The sequence below is a fragment of the Anneissia japonica genome, unplaced genomic scaffold (genome assembly GCF_011630105.1).
Source record: "Anneissia japonica isolate Jap-2015-1 unplaced genomic scaffold, ASM1163010v1 scaffold670_len1213532_cov191, whole genome shotgun sequence".
Classification (NCBI taxonomy): domain Eukaryota; kingdom Metazoa; phylum Echinodermata; class Crinoidea; order Comatulida; family Comatulidae; genus Anneissia; species Anneissia japonica.
In genome coordinates, this window is record NW_022693499.1 from 605267 (window position 1) to 625940 (window position 20674).

General features: G+C 33.6%; 1 protein-coding gene across 11 annotated transcripts in view; it reads right to left on the reverse strand.

Annotated features, from left to right (window-relative positions):
• The window catches only part of LOC117100759 (neogenin-like), a 68577-nt gene that overhangs the window by 4764 nt on the left and 43139 nt on the right, over positions 1-20674 (reverse strand). The window contains exons 15-29 of one of the 11 annotated variants that reach the window (XM_033240557.1): positions 20476-20621; positions 19057-19164; positions 18282-18473; positions 17618-17683; positions 17239-17488; positions 16161-16255; positions 15866-15904; positions 14783-14881; positions 13888-13959; positions 10966-11025; positions 8135-8188; positions 7220-7393; positions 4997-5458; positions 3097-3840; positions 2600-2746 (exon numbers count right to left, since the gene is read on the reverse strand). In XM_033240557.1, coding sequence (XP_033096448.1) covers positions 2600-2746; positions 3097-3840; positions 4997-5458; positions 7220-7393; positions 8135-8188; positions 10966-11025; positions 13888-13959; positions 14783-14881; positions 15866-15904; positions 16161-16255; positions 17239-17488; positions 17618-17683; positions 18282-18473; positions 19057-19164; positions 20476-20621 — 2708 coding nt within the window. Of the gene's footprint in view, positions 1-2599; positions 2747-3096; positions 3841-4996; positions 5459-7219; positions 7394-8134; positions 8189-10965; positions 11026-12015; positions 12070-13887; positions 13960-14782; positions 14882-15865; positions 15905-16160; positions 16256-17238; positions 17489-17617; positions 17684-18281; positions 18474-19056; positions 19165-20475; positions 20622-20674 lie in introns of all 11 variants that reach the window. The other 10 variants (XM_033240558.1, XM_033240560.1, XM_033240563.1 and 7 more) reach the window with 10 other exon arrangements.

A 20674-nucleotide genomic window follows, 5' to 3' on the forward strand; every position in this document is an offset into this window, starting at 1 on the left:
TAATAATGTTGCGTAGTGTCATTTGCATATGCAAAGACTTTTAGTTCTTGTTGTCATCTGAATTCTAAGATGCGGTTTGGGTTAAATGCAGGACGTTCATGGATGAGTGAATCTGTCCTGGGTTACACTGTTCATGATTGAAAAAGTTTCTTTTATTCCAAAACCTATCCTGATAAATATGAAATTTTTGATAATGTTATTTTGCAATTAAGGCAAGATTTTTTTCATACCTTGTTTAGCAAACCCACCAACTGCAAATATTGATTTCAAATAAAAATAACATTTTATTTTTGCACAATTAGCGCACCCGCTGCCAAGAAAAAGTGGAAATTTCAGAAAAAAATAAAGTTTTTCTTTTATTCCACCCTTCGCTGCCTTGAAATCGGCAAAGATAAAATGTGTATATTTCTTCCTAGTTATATAAATTTGAAGCATTTAACCATCCTATTTTACATTTAACAATAAATTTTTATTTTCTCCTCCGTCTGGATGATTTTGGCAAAACTATTTGCTAAATAAAAAAACAAAATTTTATTTTATTTTTAGTCCTCCCTCCTCTGACAATCTTAAAAAAAATAAGTACATAAAAAAAGTAATAAAAAAAGTACATAAAAAAAGGAATAAAAAGAGTCTCGCCTAAACAAAAACATTAGAGAATTTAATCTGTGTAGATAAAGTACAACAAACTGTGAGGACGTTGGCAAACAAAATAAAAGTACCAGTAAGAATCAAATGTATGGCAGGCAAGTAAAATGATTGGCAAGTCATTATTATCATGAATTTCAAAATTTAAAATGGATCTCCATTTTGGTTATTGTCATTTGATAGCATGACGACCTAGGACATAATAATGTTGCGTAGTGTCATTTGCATATGCAAAGACTTTTAGTTCTTGTTGTCATCTGAATTCTAAGATGCGGTTTGGGTTAAATGCAGGACGTTCATGGATGAGTGAATCTGTCCTGGGTTACACTGTTCATGATTGAAAAAGTTTCTTTTATTCCAAAACCTATCCTGATAAATATGAAATTTTTGATAATATTATATAATGCTGCAAAGGTTGTAAAGATTTACAAACATTATATAAATATTATATAAAAATTGTACATACACAGTATTTCATTTTGGTACTGTACAGTGATAGACACCACACTGAGTTATCATTTTCATTTTTTAGCCAACCGATGACCTCAACTTTTTTTTTTATCAGAATTGTATTTAACAATTTAAATCCCTAAAATATATTGTTTGAATATGTTAAAAATTTAATTTTCTTTTGTCAATATAAATATTTCTTCATTTTTGTTATTAAAGAATTTATGTTGCATGCATCCAATCCTGAATCAATACATTTAACAGTCATGCAACATTCATTCCCCCAGCCAGTCAAAAATAAGAACCCTCCTCCCACAGAGTCAAAAATAAGAACCCTCCTCCCACAGAGTCAAAAATAAGAACCCTAAGTGGCCATCAACTGCCACCTGAATATTAATCAGGGTGCATGCAAATTTCTCAGCGGCACATGTTTAAAATAGTGATACACTAAATCGGGAACATTTTTCACCAAAAACACAGAAGTAAAATTTTTCCTGCATTTTCCAGACAAAACAAAGTAAGGCCGTGCTTACCCGACAGAAGCAAATTCCTCAATGCAGAGGCATTTTATATGCGCTATTAAGCTAATTACAAGCATCATCAGTGCTTGTTATTGGCTGACATTGCAGCAAAACTCATTTAGTTATATACCTATCTCACTATACTCATGTTCAATGAAGAAACTCTGATCGTCCATCGAAATAGACCGCCGTAAACGCCAGTCTTTCTTCCACCTACTAGAATTTGACATAGTTCGTTTTCGAGGACGAGCCTCGAAGAATGTTGAGAAAGGCTGAGGATTTCCAGGTACAGGGACTGAGAAAGTATAAGGTATAGAAGAAAACATCAAGATGAAAGATAAAGTAAATGCAAGAAAGAGAAAGCTGGTGAAAAAGTAGAATAGACAGATTTAAAATAGTAAAACAAAGGAAGGCCAAGTGATAAAATTGTTGCCATATTGCCATATAAGGCAAGGCAATCAAGAATTGACTTTGTTATCATCGTCGCCACCATCATCATCATCATCAGCGTACTTATCAATCATCATCATCATCTTCATCAAATTTCAAATTATGGTAATCAGAGTCCATAACCATCAACATCATCATCATCATCATCTTCAGGATCATGATAATCAAAATCCATAACATGATCATCTTCATCCAAATCCATTAATGTTATTGTTCATCAAATCAATTTCACTTGTAAAAAATAAAACAATAATAACATGAAAGCAAAAGGGGTAGCTAGAGTAAGACCCATATATGAACAACTTCCATATCTTAATTTAAAAAATAAATTTTAGTAAACTGTAACCATCAGAATCACCACCAACATCATTACAGGAAAATCATCTTTTTTTATTATATCATATCCTATTGATCTAATGAACTTCATAATGATCATTATCATTATTATCATTACAATTCTCCCCAGCCGTTACAATCATATTTAAATTGTACCACCACCAGCTTACGAGTACTCTATTGGACAAACTGATTACCTGATTGATCAATCAGATCACCTGACATTGTCAACTGAGTTCCGCACGAATTGTTATTATTAGATGAATACGAGAATCCTGCGTCACGCTCATTGGTTTCTGACCTCCGGTATGAACTCATAAAATGGTCCCCGGATTGCCCCATGCCTTGAAGTTAGGAGGATGAAATCAAGATAACATACATATAATCATGCAAATACTGTACAGTAAACAAATACACATGAGCGCATGCAAATATATACAAATATTAAACTAATATATGCAAATACAAACAATTACAAAACAATTTCTATGCAAAATTATGAACAGAGTGAAAAAAAATAGTAGTAGGTTCAACGATAAAATAATTATTGCAATTTAAAAAAATATTTTCTTCATTTGCAAGACGTGCAATGCTTATAAAAAAATTTAATAATTAAATAATTAAGCAAATACAGCAAAAACAAATTGATTGCTTTAACAGAATATAAAAGTGTGTTGATAACAAAGATACATACTGTGGGAGTGAGAGCCATATGAGTAGCCACTCGGCATCGACTGACTAAATTCTTGATCATTTTCGCTGGATACATTTAAACGCCTACTGGGAATAGGTATAGCACCAGAACGCTGAACAACAGGTTCTCGAGTCTCGGCATGAAGGTGCGATGTCAGAGAGCTTAGGCCCTCATTAAGCCCGGATAGAGTGTCACTCATTTGGTCTTCAGAAAGGGGGTCAATACCCTTCAAATCACCATCTCTATGTATGTCGCCATTTTGTTGGGTGTGTACTGGTCTTCGTAGTAGGCGAGCATTGGGAACAGTTGAGAGGCCAAATCTAGCAGATTCTAGACTAGTAGCACCAGAACGATTATCACTTAATCGGCTCATGGTATTGGCACCGGTATAGCTAGAACTCATTCCGCTATGATATCTTGATGGTGGTCCAGCAATATGCATAAAACTTCTCGCTTTGCTTATGTTCATCTTGCGTCCATCATGAAATGAGCCCCCAAGGCGGTCAGAATTAATACTTAGGTCTCCCATCGAACGACCTACGCCTATCTTTTGTGGGGCATGCAATCGGTCTGATGTTCCAAGACGAATTGTGGTTGCCATATTTAGGTCGGTGCGATTACGGTCTATTGTGCCATTCATTTGAAGTGTGCTTGGAATATCTTGGACTGATTGAATAATGGGTCTAACGGTTGCTGAGCCAGTGCCATGACTGCCAGAACGATCAACTGTTGCATAAGGTGGAGCTGTAATCAACAATTTGGTTTAAATTTACATGGAAATTCTTTTACTATTAAAATTAAATTATTATAAAATAAGTCAAAAAACTTATTTTCTGTAGGATTCTGATTGTGGTGGATTGGGTAGCACAGGGATACAATACTCTCCCCTTTTTGAAAAAGTGTACTGATTTTTTTATTGTGATGGATCAATATTTTAAAAATATTTTCCAAAAGGCAGGGTGTTATTCACTGTATTTCATCTCTCTAGCTGAAACACAAGGACAGCAGTGATATATAAAATTGAACCAGTGACTACAAATTCTAAAAAGATGTCTACAGTTCAGAGAACACAAAGTGACTACCACCAGTTTACCTGACTGAGCTAAGGTGCTCTCAACTCTACAAAGACGCATATGTTATATATTAGATGAGAGATAAATACAATATGGAAAACTATATCAAATGATACAATAGACATGACCAACAAGTTACTGTTGTAGTAGGCCTACCCTATATGAACAGAGGTCTTCAGAAGAGAATTTCAAGTTTCAACTGCCAAATAATGATTGAACCAAACACCAAAGGTACAAGTTAATCCTTATAGGTAGAGTAATAATGAGAGTTAATTTTCAGTATTAAAGCTAAGACTGAGCTACAAGAGGTGGCAGCCATGGTTGAAACTCCACAGAGTGTGAGATAAGTGTGAGAGTAGTGTGAGAGTTGATTTCCAATATCAGATCACTTCCAAAATCACCAGACAAGAGAACCAGTGTGAGAGAAATTTCCAATAGCATAGTGATTCCAAAGACAACCAGATAAGTGAAAGTTTATGATTTTGGGCATTTCTCAAGCAGAAACCATCACCAAATCATTACAAATTGTTGTTTTAATATTGAAAATGGGGAAAATAACAGTGTAGTATGATGTATAGATATATAAAGGTTAGTAAATAGTGCAATAATATAGATTTTTAAAAATTTGACATTCCAGTATGTTTTGGCCAATATCTCTGAGACAGGATTTGTGAGGAGAGACTGGTTTGGCTTGTCTTTGCCACATTTATGGGTCTTCACTTTCTTGTTCTTTACAGTATAGTGTACCTAAATTAAGTGAACATTAATTGGAGTGCTTGTAATTAGTCTTTAATTTCCTGTTATAGTGTTTATCACCGTCACTATACCTGTTATCGCAAGAGTCGGAGCTGTTTGCACCGGTGAACCGGGAACCTCAATGGCAAGAGGCTGATTGGCAAATCCGCTTGCTAAGATCGATGGAATAACATCATCGTTGTTACGGTCTGAAGTTGTGTAAGACTTCTCAAACGATTTGTGGCTTGATGTGGTCTTAACATGGCTGCCATCGGACATAGGAACAGTGCGTTCAACCGAATGATGAGTGGTGGACTCCTCGTATGCGACAGTGAACGCTGCACTCCCTGGTTCCGATACGTACGAAGTAACAGCTACCGGCGGAGTTGAAACTGCTGATTGCTGAATGGTTGATTGTCGATCAGTTGATGCCACACTTTCGACATCGATATCAGACATACCAATTATCTTCCCGCTCAAAGCTTGCAGCGGTATAAACTCAGTTTTAGCGGACCCATTTGACACATGAGAGGAAGTAACATGGTTTGTGGTTGCTACAAACATAATACAAAAAGAAAAAAAAAGAACATGCAACATGCAAATAACAATGAACCCAAAGACATGCAAAATAACAAAAAAAAATCATGTACAGTATAACACATTATCACATTACTGTAATACATGCAAAAACAATTTATTTACATAACGATTATCATTCATTTATAAATACAGTAATAAAAATTTTGAAAAAGAAAGAATCTGTAAATAAGAATTTTTTTTGTTAGAAGCATGACACAATATAGACCTCTACAAAGCACATTAAAAACAAGAGAAGTTTAGAAAACACTGAAGTAATGCTATAATTAAGCAATTGTAAATGAAAGTTACAGAAAGTGAAAGAAACAAGGCATGAAGCATGAAGTGTTGACCAATTAAATGATTTATTAGTTAAAGACAGTAAGGCCAGTGTGAGATTTACAAGCCTGCCAAAGGTACCTCATCAGTCGCTTTCATTAACCTTTGCTTTAATTCCAAAAATCATTTTCTGGTTAATCATATAGAGACCATTATAAATTATGATAATACAGTAATTAATCACCATTTACTACAGTTTAATACTCAGTGTTTCTTAGCTCCTGTAAATTAATCACTTGTTACATGTCTTATTGCCAAACAAAATCTAATTTTGTTGTTCCTAGACTTTTCAAATAAAGTATTTAACATTTCCTATTTCAAGGTTGATTTGGATAATAATTAACTTTACATATTTAAATAAATATAATAATTAAGAGTTAGTTATCACGCCACCACTGAGCCCCTCTCTTTCCTAGACTTCCCACAACACCAGTTTCACTAAATATCATTTCATCAATAAAAAAAAAACAAGCAAGTTCCACCTTCTTGTTCTATTAATAACACGCAATTCTTCTTTAAACTCCTTCCAAGCATCAACTAACAACAGAACGTTTTGTACTCATTTACTGTTCTTTTTTAAGTGGTACGGTTAATTTACTTTACTTTAATTTAGTTTTCACCTCAGGACGTTAACATTAACGGATGACATCATAATTTACTCATCTTGCGTTGCGGAGTATGTTAATTTCAGGACTTTACGTGCTCGACTTACGTTAGTTACGGGTTTGCGCATGCATATTTCGAATATTACAAAAGGGACGGCACTATCGCGCTGCATGTTGGGTACTAACGTTAAGGTTACCGTTGTGCGGCAAAAACTACCTAATAACACAGACTACACAACCAACACACCAAGGCAGAAAATAAATGGGAATAGTGTGAAGTAGACACCAGCTTTTGACTTCATTTATCCATTCATCCAGGTTAGTACTGTATAAATGGTACTAGCAGTGAGGGGTTCAAGGTCCTGTGTTCCTTACGAAAGCTCCAAGGTCCACGATAGGGATTCACACCCACCTCAGCCCCATCATGTTCGGAGTAAATTTTAAAACTGAGCACCTCCAGATTCTGAAATAAATGACTTTGTCCCCCCCATCGGGGGCCCAGGTTTCCCTGCAGTAGGGTCATGTGCCCAAAGGACCACCACTGAACACTGCCATAATTGTAATTCAACCCTACCAGGTACCCACTTATCCCTCCTTGGTGGTGTAAGAAAATATGGATAAAGTGCATTGCTCATGGATACAGCAAAGTGGAGATTTGAACCAACCTCCAATCCTTTGATTGGAAGCTGGAACCTACACTGCTGTGCCACATGTCCCATCTGTTTGATTTGAATTATTATTTTTATGATTGGGTTAAGAAAAAAAATTATGTTAGTAGGCCTACGCTTAGTGTACCTGTTTCCATCTCCATGTCAGCATGCGCAGTGCTAAGTGCTTTGACTCTTGGCTCATTCAAACTACCATAGCCAGAGGAAGGGGGGCAATAGATGGGGTGGGGAGGTGGCAAGCTAGAAGGTGCGCACCGAGAATTGGTAGTAGGTGTTGATTGTGGGTATGCAGACCAGTAGCCTATAGAAGTGAAAAATAATCATAGGAAAAAAAGCAAGTGTAAAAACTACGACAACACATTATGCTATATGCAGGCAAATGAAATCTGGATGGTTAGTGAAGCAAAAAAAAATTGGATAATGGAATAACAAATTAAAAAAGCAAAATAAAATTTGTATTTGTTAAAAATATATATAAAAAAGTACTATAATAAAATAATAATAGTACTAATTTTGCAACAAAATAATATCTATTTTAACATTTTAATTATATACATATAAAATATAACAACTTGAAATAAATATAATATATATATTTGAATAGTATTAATTCAAATTGTATATATAGAAAATAAAGAAATTAATGATAATATGTAACTTAGATTCTATGTATGAAATTGTACTAGACATTTTTAAAATGTAATATTTATAAAATTGAAGCAATACAAAACAAAATAATACAATAGTGGTACAGTAGGCATCGTGACATATGCAAAGACATAAAACAAACATAAAATATTAAGTAACGATATGAAGGGAGAGCAATATTGTTTAGCAGAGCATACAACTGGGGCACAAGACAAAATTCAATAACACAAACAAAGGTAGTGAGTGAGTGTAATAGACAGAAAAATAGGAGAGGAATTAGGTCAGGATCAGCACAAAATAGTTAGATACTAAAATCAAGAATTACAAAATTTATGTTTCATCACTAAATAGCAAATATATCTGTTAAAGTATCATCAAAGTTATATAAACATACCATGAGAACTTGACCAGGTGCCTGTATGCCCTCCACCGCTTCTAAGATGACCATCTAGAATAGATAAAATTATGCAGACATGAATAATAGTAAAAAACAGAAAGACTGTAATTTAGTGAAGTGTTTCTGGTCTGCACTTCTGCCCAGATGGCAAGTGACACAGCCTGCAGTACATGGAAAATTGAGAACGTGGAACAAATCCCTATTCCAATGAAATCCTTACACCAATGAAAGACACCCTCCTGTTGAGCAGGTACAGCTAACGATTACAAATTTTTAGATAGTTTGTTAATCAGCACATAATAAACAATATATATAAATTTTGTTCATCAGATAAAGTTTTTACAAACACAATATCATCACATATTAAGTAAATAATAAGGAACAGTAGTGTTGGCAGTGATAGTTTGCTTTTAATTTCACAAAGGCTAAGAACCACCTCTTGATGTTAGTCTACATGCTTCCCTTTTCAGAGAAGAGCATGGGCAAAAACATACACAAAAAGGTGCTCAATAAACCCCTTAATGTTTATCTATTTATTCCCACCCCTACGGGGAAAACAAGGTACAGTAAATTTTTGAAACACACCACTGTTACTGTAGGAACCCTGAAAACAGCAAAACTTGCACCACCAAAAATAAAGGTATGCACATACAACACTATCATGAGATAAGACATAGTTTGTATATATTTTTATGACAATAAAGGGGAAACGTGTTGCTACATATTACATGCATACTGATAAAAAGTTATACAACACATATTTTAAAAAAATAAAACAACATAAACATATACTGCTTGTGTAGTATGAAAAAAACAACAATATTGACAAAACAACATAGCATGCTATATATAGTTATATTATTCTACAACAATATAATATTGTTATAATAGTTATAATATTCTACAATAATATAAATACAGACACCAATATCTACTGTTAGATTGAATATTGTGAATAAATAATAAGTAAGCCTTTTTTAATAGTTCTTTATTGTATGTTATGTACACAGGAAGAATGTCATCTTTGCAAGAATTAACGTAACATCTCAAGTATAAACCCACGCTCTCGAAACACAATTTGAACAATTCTGGGGGTGGGCTGGACTGCATAAAGACCAAAAAATGGAAATAGGATTACTATAGGCTTGCTTGCAGGTGCAGGGCTAATTGTGCTAGACAAAAAGCCTAGGACTCATGAAGGCCTCACAATGTGTAGAATACCCATAAAAGGTGGGCTTTATACCAAGGTAGATCATTATGCATGAAAATGCATCAAAAGTTCTAGATGAGTTTATTTTGATAAGGAAATATAGTGGAAAAAAAAATCACAATTATATTTTTTCAAGGTTATATCAGCGGCGTTCAACCACATAATTATATGAACATAATTTGACATGTGAAACTTGCAATTCATGCATTTTTGCAGGTCACAGCTTGTCACATTCAAGATGATCGACAGGAAATTATAGAAAACTGAATACATAAATAGGCAGATATCAAGGCTAATAGCTTAAGTTATGTTATAGGCCACTTGTATGAGTATATATTGATAAAAAAAATCTGTACTTGCAATCATCACAATTATTACAGGCATAATTAGTCATAATTTAAATGAATCCCTAATCAATGTGGACTTAATATGAACTTTTGATTTGCTAGTTGTGATAATTTTCAGTCTCAACATAATTATCTGATGTTCTACATTTTCTATTTTTAAAAAGAAATACTTGCTTTTTAACATCCAGAAAAAGTTTTTTTCTTTCTAATATAGTATTTCCTATTACATAATAAATTGAAAATTAAATTACAAATAAATCCTCTTTAAATATATTTGATTTCTTTTTAGTTTGGCCAAAATATTTTTTTTGATCAAATTATTGTGATATTTTTTTTTTTTTCGTCTTATCTAACCAAAATTTATATTTGGGCTACAAATATCTTATATCACTACGTTGGCAGGTACATGGAGTATCCAGAATATTACAATTTAACACTGCATGCAATATAGGCTCCATTATGAGCAGAATGCTACTGCGCTGGTTGCACTGACAGAGTCACTAGGCAGTTTTCGCCGCACGATGTTAACCTTAATGTTAACGGATGACATCATAATATATTCACCTTGTATTGTGGAGTATGTTAATTTCAGGATTTTACGTGCTCCACGTACGTTAGTTACGGGTTTGCGCATGCGTATTTCGATTTTAAAAAAGGGGCGGAGCTATCGCGCTGCATGTTGAGTACTAACGTTAAAGTTAAGGTTAACGTCGTGCGTTGAAAAATACCTACCGTGAAAACTAGCAAAACATTTCTGATTAGAATCTGCAATGGATGAGCTTTGTCATACATATTATGACATCCAATTAGAAGAACACTTACAGGGAGAAAAAGTCAAGTCTGTTTTTAATTACATTGGTAATTTTATGAAGGATATCTACTGTATCTTGTAATTGTGATGCGAAACTCATTTCCTGTGGAATGTTGCCAAAGTAATTACCATAATCTTGACAACTCAACCATCTATTCAAACATACTTTACTGAAATTAACAGCCAAAAATATTTTTTAGCCAAATATATACAGTATATTATAAAGAAACGACATAACATATTTTAACATGGGATTTTCAGACTTCAAATTACGAAAAGAAAAGCGCATAAAAATTGCCAACGAACACACAAAAAAAAAAAAATGTGATATGTGATATAAAACACAGCACTGGTTGGGATAGCAGATGATATTTGACAATGATATATTATACAACAGATATAGTGCACGTGTTTTAATACATATTTGATATGCTCATTTGGGGCACTCATTGGGTTATACCTGGATTCCTGGTTCGTGCATCTTTGTCCTCTATTCTAAGTGTGCTTGCACAATGCACATCTGCCAGGATTGAAAAAATAAATAAATAATGTGACCTTTGTTCTGCATTCGTGATCAAGATTAATATACACATGCAATAGATGATAACGTACAACAATCTCAGATTCCCAAATGAGACATAAATTGACTTGCAATTTAAACACATTGCATTCCATTGATTAGCTGTTAATACCTGTGGATCGCTGAATTACCTATTATACTCATTATGCTGTGCATATCTAATCTATTATATCTATTTATATTATATTCATTTAAACACCAATAATTGTGACATGTCTCAAATGTTTCTAAACAATTAAAATGAGCAATAAAGATGGCGCCCTCAACGATTAGCTTTGAAAAGGTGAATATACTGCACTCAATACATTTTATGACAATAAAACTAATAAAAGAACAACCTGATTAAACTATTATTCAAAAAGATTGCATGACTAAAAAAAAATGGGGACTCACACAAAAAGTTCACAATTCATAAGTGCCAAATATCGACCTGCATATCTTTAGATTTTCACTGCCTAGTTAGACAGTAGTTTCATGGTGTGTAAGAATGAGTTTCAGAGTTTCAGGACTAGATTGAGAATTACTTTCTTTGTTTTTCTTTTGAAGATAATTAGTTGTCTCTCTCTTATAAATCAAACACAAGCACTTTGTTAGTTCATTTTGTATTCATATATTTACACAGGCCAGTCACCCTTCCAGCGTATTCTAGAAGGTCGGCTGATATTCAGGGGCCCTCTTTAAATACTGTCTCTTATACACATCTGGGAGAGCAATATTGTTTAGCAGAGCATACAACTGGGGCACAAGACAAAATTCAATAACACAAACAAAGGTAGTGAGTGAGTGTAATAGACAGAAAAATAGGAGAGGAATTAGGTCAGGATCAGCACAAAATAGTTAGATACTAAAATCAAGAATTACAAAATTTATGTTTCATCACTAAATAGCAAATATATCTGTTAAAGTATCATCAAAGTTATATAAACATACCATGAGAACTTGACCAGGTGCCTGTATGCCCTCCACCGCTTCTAAGATGACCATCTAGAATAGATAAAATTATGCAGACATGAATAATAGTAAAAAACAGAAAGACTGTAATTTAGTGAAGTGTTTCTGGTCTGCACTTCTGCCCAGATGGCAAGTGACACAGCCTGCAGTACATGGAAAATTGAGAACGTGGAACAAATCCCTATTCCAATGAAATCCTTACGCCAATGAAAGACACCCTCCTGTTGAGCAGGTACAGCTAACGATTACAAATTTTTAGATAGTTTGTTAATCAGCACATAATAATCAATATTTCACTGCCTAGTTAGACAGTAGTTTCATGGTGTGTAAGAATGAGTTTCAGGACTAGATTGAGAATTACTTTCTTTGTTTTTCTTTTGAAGATAATTAGTTGTCTCTCTCTTATAAATCAAACACAAGCACTTTGTTAGTTCATTTTGTATTCATATATTTACACAGGCCGGTCACCCTTCCAGTGTATTCTAGAAGGTCGGCTGATATTCAGGGGCCCTCTTTAAATAAATGAAATAATTTGATGTTTTTATCAGCCAAGTTTCTTTATGAGGCTTAGGGAGTAGAGTTGTTTTTAGTAGACCTCCCTGTCATAGGAATCGAACCAAGGACTTGGGATAAGAATGCAAGCACTTTAACCACTAAGCTATTCAACTCCACCTCATTACCATTAAATTGATAATCTTCGCTGTAATTATGGGTTCTCAATCCTCAAACTTATTTGTATCTTTATATCTTCACATTTATTTCCTGCTACAGGTAGTTAGGAATAAACCATACGCATTATACAGTATACCACCTTGGGATTGTTTAACTTGCAGTATAACAAATAAGTGGTTGTAATTTTTGTAAAGTTTGACAAACACCTCAAAAGAATGAAATATGCAGTACATAACACAATAAGAGCATGCTATTAACAAAGTATGATACACTACTGTAATCATTAGGGTATTTTTTTAGATACACATCACTAATCTATCGATTTTTAAAAGCCTACAATATAAAGTGATCAAATTCTATCACTATATATATTACAATTTATAGTGTATTTAAAAAAAAAGCCATTAAAATTTCTATTCCATTGGCCAAGAAATAACAAACAATTGTAGTGGTGGCTGGCAATATTTCAAGATCATAACTAGGTCATGTACCAGATACCATAAAAATTTAAACCCGGGAAAAAACAACAGTTAAATTTAATAAAATGTCAATAACTTGTCTAAGAGGCATATGGAACATGGATTATTGCATATATAAAACATATCAGTCTACAATAAATATAGGAATACTGGTAGTGTCCTGAATATAACATCTGCTTCTTCCAAGTAAAAATTAATGAAATATGTTGAGCCTCTAATCTCCCAAATATGAAGTTATATTTTAACAAATGCAAAAGATTGACCTCTGACAGGGTGGATAAAGGATTTGAACCTAGAGCTTTGGTATTAGAGGAAAAGCACTGAGTGCCACATATATATTTGTTATATCTTAAAGATAAACAATTACAGCACAAAAGACACTGAAGGAGTTATAACTAAAGTAGAATAAGAGTATCTGGTTTTATTACACCTCCATGAACTACGAAGATAAAAAAGCAACTTATTTTAGCAGAACATTAATAAAGAATAAAGCAGTATAATTACCAATATAATGAAAGGAAATGTTTTTTTTTTATACATAAAAATTAGGTCTACAACTCTAATAGTCAAATGTGCAGGATACCAACACAAAGCAAGCGTCAGGGTTTAGTTATAATATCTATGAGATGAAAACTACATGAATATTCATAATACATAATAAATATTCATGTAATGTTATTTATGGGTTAATTATGAATACCTGACTCCATTGACGAGCTGTAGCATGATGACACATATGATGATGTTGACCCTTCATACTTATTAACTTTGTCTAACGATTGTTAAATAAATGAAAAGTGATTAATGATGTTAAAAAAAATGAATGAAATGATTGCAATGAATTTTTTAAATAAAAATAATATAAAATGCATGCATAATCCTAAGGGTGGTAAAAAAAAAAGGAGAAGCATGTAAGATGCCTATTAAATGGTACACATTCTAACATGCAGATGATTTGGTAAATGTTTACATGGTATGAAAATGAAAAACAATGACAAAAAAAACAAAATTATGTTAAAACCTGCGAATTCTTTCCCTATTAATGCATTTGCAAGAGCATGGATGAAAATTCAAATACAATCTTCTGTGATATCATGGATGTACACTAAGATTGTGGATTAAGACAAGTGCATGGACATAAATCCACGATAGCGTGGATATCCAAATAGCCTGAACATCCATGAGAGCAAGAAGATCTATGGTGTTACATTTATGATAATACGGGCATGATACATGTTAGCATGAATATCCAACAGAGCATGGCTATCAAAAGTGAAAGTGGCCAGATGAGGTTGATTATCCTTGATGGTCTGGGTATATGATTTACAAAAACCAAAGAGATTATGATAGTCCATGAGAGTGTGGCTGTCCACGATAGCGTTTACATCCAAGGTACTAACACCTACAAGAGTGTGGCTGTCGACGAGAGCTTGGAAATCCCAAGTACAAACACCCACGAGAGTGTGGCTGTCCATGAGAGCATGAAAATGCTTAGGACATACACTCACAAGAGCGTGGTTGTCTGCAAGGGCAATGACATCCAAGCATAAGCTTCCACAAGAGCGTGGTTCTCCACCTGAATTTCAATGTCCTACCTGAGCTGAACGTGGCTTGATCACTTGTCACGCTTCCACTTTTACTCGACTTAATGCCTCCATTAAGCAGCATCCCAGTGTAAGCTGCCTCCAATGCACCTGGTTATGACACAGTATTAGTTACCCTTTTTATCTAATTACCCCTGATATCAGTGGTGGCACCAGGGGGTCCAACATGTCCAAATAGGGGTTGGGGGACGTGGTCCAGGCGCCTAGAGTCTCAGTCACAGTTCCCGAAATTTAAATCCCTGGTAAGGCTCATATGGAGATGTTTTATGGCTTAGTATGGCCCAGATTGTGCTTTTAGACCACCTTATAAATGGCAATCAAAGTAATGTTATTTGGATAGGTAAATTATTATTTTGGTAAAATGCCCACCCTGAGCCCTTGCTGGCACCACCACCAGTTACCCCTTTTAGTCACCGAGTGCACATTTTAAAATATCTATATTCTTTCAAGTAAATTTTGAAAAGCAATCTTTAAAAATATATATCTTCAAAAATTCATTTAAATGGCAAACAAAACATTAAATAATTTAATTATGAATAATATTTATGACAATTATATTGTTGAATATTTTTAGAATTTCATTTTTTTTACTTAAAAATTCAGATAATTAAATTCTTTATTTAAAGCATGTAGGGTTTTTTGTAATATTATTTATTAAATCATAATTACAATTTTGTAATATTAGTATATTATTTTTTTTCAATAAAACTGGATAAAAACTGAGCTAAAGGTTAAATTATAAATTCTTAGTAGAGAATTACCACAAAATTAACTAATTAACACAACAATTAATTAATGACATTACTAATGAGTTGTAAAACATGCTGAATTATTTCTAACACAGCTACAGTTCACAACATGAAATAGTAAATGTACTACCAAATGTGTGCAAGGGTGCATGCTGGGTATCATAAAACAAAAGTGCAAAATTCATCTAAATATTATATATCATCAAACTTTAAATAACTTAGAAATATATGTCGTTAAATATAATCTAGGTTTGGTTTGTAAAAAATATGTGGATAATAAATGAGAATAAAAAAAAGTTGGGGTTGGAATTTCTTGTTGACCTACCTTTTGTTTCAGATGCTATAAATGCAGATTCATCAATTTCTGCCGGAAAAGAAATCAAGAGAAACGATTTATTCCAAAGTTTATGATCTACTGAGTGGAAATTATTTGAGCAAATATTTAAGACTATGATGCATGGTAAGTAAAGCGCTTTGATCTTATGCAAAAGAGCTTGAATATGAAAAAAGTCAAGTTTTATATTCATAGTGTAATACATCATTCTCTCTAATACTCTAAATGTAAATTATTCTACTCTTATCGTTTTTTAAAACGTACATGTTTTTTAAGGGATTATTACCTGTATCACTTCTTAGTGGCAACATTTCTCCTAAAGGTTTATTGCGGATGTTGAACACAACATCTGGTCCATCTCCACTAGGTGGTTTCTGGTACCTGAAAATTTTCACAACTTTTAATTAAATTCATTTGCTTCCTCCCCATTGCAACTGTCAAGACCAAATTTAATTACTTGTAAACAGAAATGCTTATGTTTATCATATGGCCAATATTCAGTACAAAAAAAACAAGTTAATTTATATACTTTTTTACTATTTTGTTGTGCTGAACACAATACAAACAAGGAGGTAGGTCCTAATTCGATTCTGATAGTTAAAATAGGGCAAAACACCTGACCCTGGTGTTACATTGATTATTATAATCATCTTTAACAGGATGATAATGATCGTTAAAAATTTAGCTTTCAGTAGGCCTATCTGATACCTGGTGTAATGTAGGCATACAATCACGGCAGGGTGGCAAGTTAAGCCATAAGAAATGGTGTTAACAAAAAGTTAACTTTGACTATAAAGCCAAATTACCAAAGACATAATTATTATTATTTACTTCAACTGGTTCTGCCTATTGCTCAACTCTTGTTCATTATAGTTTTTATCCATCTTTTAATAGCACTTGCAGGGGCATAAGCTGGTTTTGGTCTGGGGGTGCGAAACTTGAGAATGTGTATCTAAATTAAAAACTTAATGGGCATTTAGTATTTTAACCCACTTAGTGGAACTTAATTTCCCATCATGGGTGTGCAATAAAACTCGCACCCGCACCTCCCACCAGCCTACGCCTATGACTTGAAAGCAGTGACAGATCAAGCAGGGATGTAGTTATAGTAGGCGGAGGTGGGCGGGGCAACCCAGTCTAAAGCTAATTTCATGGCCTTCCACCTGCTCTTATTAACCTACTTTTCCATCCTTAAAATCCACTTGTATTATCTAGAGTTTATTATCATGCACCCACCCTCAAAATATCTATCCCTACCCTTAGTTTTCATTAGCTACAACCTTGATCAAGGATGTGGAAAACATGGGTTACAAATTGGTTGTCCCCATTCCTAAATTTGCTACCTTAAGCCTAGTTACACTTACATAACCTTGGTCATGCTCTTATCCTCTGCCGCACAACAGCAGGGACAGCATTCAGCCCAGCAGGACCGGCATCCAGCACAGCAGGACGCAAAACATGGACACAGATCAGCACAGCAGACACAGCAACCACAGGCAATGCAGAGGATGAGAAGGATGGCCAGGAAGAGAATTAGGAAGGCTATGCCAATGATAAGGAACCACAACCAGCGAGGGATCGTGGCTTCATCCACATTTCCACTTTTAATGGCAGCTTTGTTGGAAGACAAAAATAGATGATAGAAAAAACTTTAGATTGAATTTATTCAAATTGATTTATAAACAATTATTATTAGTAATAATAATAATAATAATGACATAATTATGATTAAAAATATAATACCTTGTGTAACAGTATCCACTGTTGTTTGTCTATTATCATTTGTTATTGCTGCAGTTGGTTCACATTCTATAAAATAAGGAATGCAAACAAAATTATAAATCACAATAAACACATAAAAGGCAAGATTATTTAACAAATCTAATAGAAAAACATTCCAATCTACATACATTTGCCTGACCCTTTTAAATTCAGTCTCGCTTGTCCATTGTTGAACCCCTGCCTTCCACTAAAAACCCCATTGACCGCTTTTACAAACCTTTCAAAAGTTCTCCACTTTAAAACCATCTCTGCCTTTTTCCCTTTCTGTTTATAAACTCTTACTCTCCCTTTACAGAACGTGTCCCATTACCAGCATCTCCTGTTTCATATATACAGCATCTCCTCTCCTGTACATTCACCCATCATCATTCCTGATGATGACATAATTAATGTCGGAATGTTGAATCCCGACACGATGGCGTGGATTTTGATACTTGGAGTATGTATTATACTATCTTATCTGAGATTAATCAGTGGACCTTTTGGATTCACACATCTACTGACCAATAGCAACCTTCTACAACAGTACTTGAAGCCATTATAGGTACAGGGCAGATACACCATGTTTTCTTATCTTTACAATATCCCCATCCCAAACAAACCTTCCCTTCTCCCCATTACAAACCTGGGGTCATTACACTTGTCTTGGGTGAGAGTGGTCCCTCTCCTTTCCTATTTTTTGCTAGCATCATAAAATAATACATAGTTTTGCAGGTCAAAGGTTGAATCAATGTGGTCATCCCGTCACCATCCACAAATTCTTTCGACCATTTATTTGGCTTTAAGTCACCATTAGTGGAATAGTACACAACATAACCTATTTGTAAGATACAAGTGTGAGAAATCATAACACTATTTTATCATCTTATATGCAAACTGAAAGTAATTTTCTATACAAATGAATTATTTTTTCTATTACTTTCAAATATAAACAGTCATAATAATAATAATAATAATAAGTAATAATTTAAAAGCCTTCTGTATTAGAGAAAATATTTGTTTGTTATTCTCTGGCATAACATAAACAGATATATCATATACAGATATATAAAATGAATTGTAAGATTCCTTTTGTAAAGACTGCATTTACATTTTATATTTTGTCTTTTCTTTTAAGTATTATTTTGTAATAAAAGAGCATAATAAAGGTTTAAAATACTGTAGTTGAATATTAGAGAAAATATTCAAGTTTGTTATTTTCTGCCATAACATAGATATATCATATATAGATATATAAAATGAATTGTAAGGTTCCTTTTGTAAAGGCTGCATTTACATTTTATATTTATTCTTTTTTTTTACTAGTATTATCTTGTAATAAAAGAGCATGATAAAGGTTTAAAATGGTTGAATAATGATATATTATTGTTATTGTATAAGAATATCAAAATAGATTATACCTGTTATTAGTCCATTAGGTTGGCTAGGAGGCAACCAATTAACCTGCATTGTTGTGGGTGAATTCGGAACTGGTACCACATTAACATTCATAGGTGGCGACGTCGGAGCTAAAATGTAAAAAAAAACCCCAAAAAACCATAGTACATATTAATCACAACATTACAGCTAATATGTTTTGATATTTATTTTAGTATGTTAACTTTCCCCCACCTTTTAGATTTGAAAACAAAATGTTGGGTCTGCCCCTAAAAATGACAAGCAATTCCAGTACATCTTTGGAGTACATACTGTACTTCTGGTTAATCAAATGGAGTATCATTTTAATAGAAGAAAGCAGATATCTACTAATATCGACACCTTGAATAATTTAGTAGTGATCACACTCAAATAAGCTTTATTAATCTAATTACTGTACAGTATTATCACTTTTTAAAAGAAAAAAAATCTTGGTTTGAATACTTTGAAATGTCATGTTTTCTAAAGTGTTTTTATATTGAACAATATTGACGGATCCTTTCCAGACCAAACTTTTTCTTATACTTTCTCTGCTTTGAAGTTATTCTTTCTTTATTACTACTGGGACAGTCTTGCTCTACTAATGATTTCACAAATCAACCTCAATAATGCATAATTCACCACAGAGAATCATGTTAATCTTTGAGTTTCATTGAATTCTTGATAGTCAGGCTAACTAAGTTTACAAATAAACCGTCTAGTTCCACAGTTAACAAATTAGATAAATCCGAGTCAAATAGCTTGTTAAATTATATGCGCGCACACACACTGTTCCAATGGATAATGTGTGAACAAGTGTGTCGAAATGTACAGAGAAATTATGTTAATGGTTGGAATTCATCATTAAACGTCATTTTGTGTCCATTTTGGCATGAAATCTGTTTTGCATTTGAAATATTCCATATATCTCTAGGGAAAATCTCTCAGGTGAAAAAACAAGATTGCATCATCGGTCAGTTCATAGCTTAAGAATCTTAACAAACTTTCAATGAGAGGGAAGCTATACATCGGATGTTACATGGATTTTCCATTGTTACTGCATTCTAATAGCATAGGGCAACACTAACATTCTGCGACCAATGGTAAAACGCCAGATAATCAGTGGCATATATTCAGGAATTTTGAGATGGTGAAGGAGAATTTGAAAAACTTGTTAGGTGCACAATTGTAAAGTGAGGGGTAAATTTGAGAGAATAAGGCATTGTGAAGTGATTTTTATCAACCCAATTTCTGAGATGTCTTTCAAATTTTTCCACCTCCATTGTTTTCCTCAATTAGGGAGGCTTGGCTTGTACTTCATAACCGCAAGGAAAAGGCGCAATATAAATACCCCAGCACCAATACAGAAAGTAGGTCAATACATTTATCTTGTGAGAGAGTAAATGGCTGAATAAATCACTTACTCGCATCCTTTGTCTTGGCGGAAGCCTCGATACTATAATCGCTTGATCTTCTCCCTTCGTTTGCCATCACATCAAAGATGTACATGGTATCTGGTTTCAGCTCGGGCACGTTTAGGGAGAAGTATGATGTATTGATGAACTTGTAACTAATACAAAATAATGGCAATAACAATATTTATTATAAAAGTTTATATATATA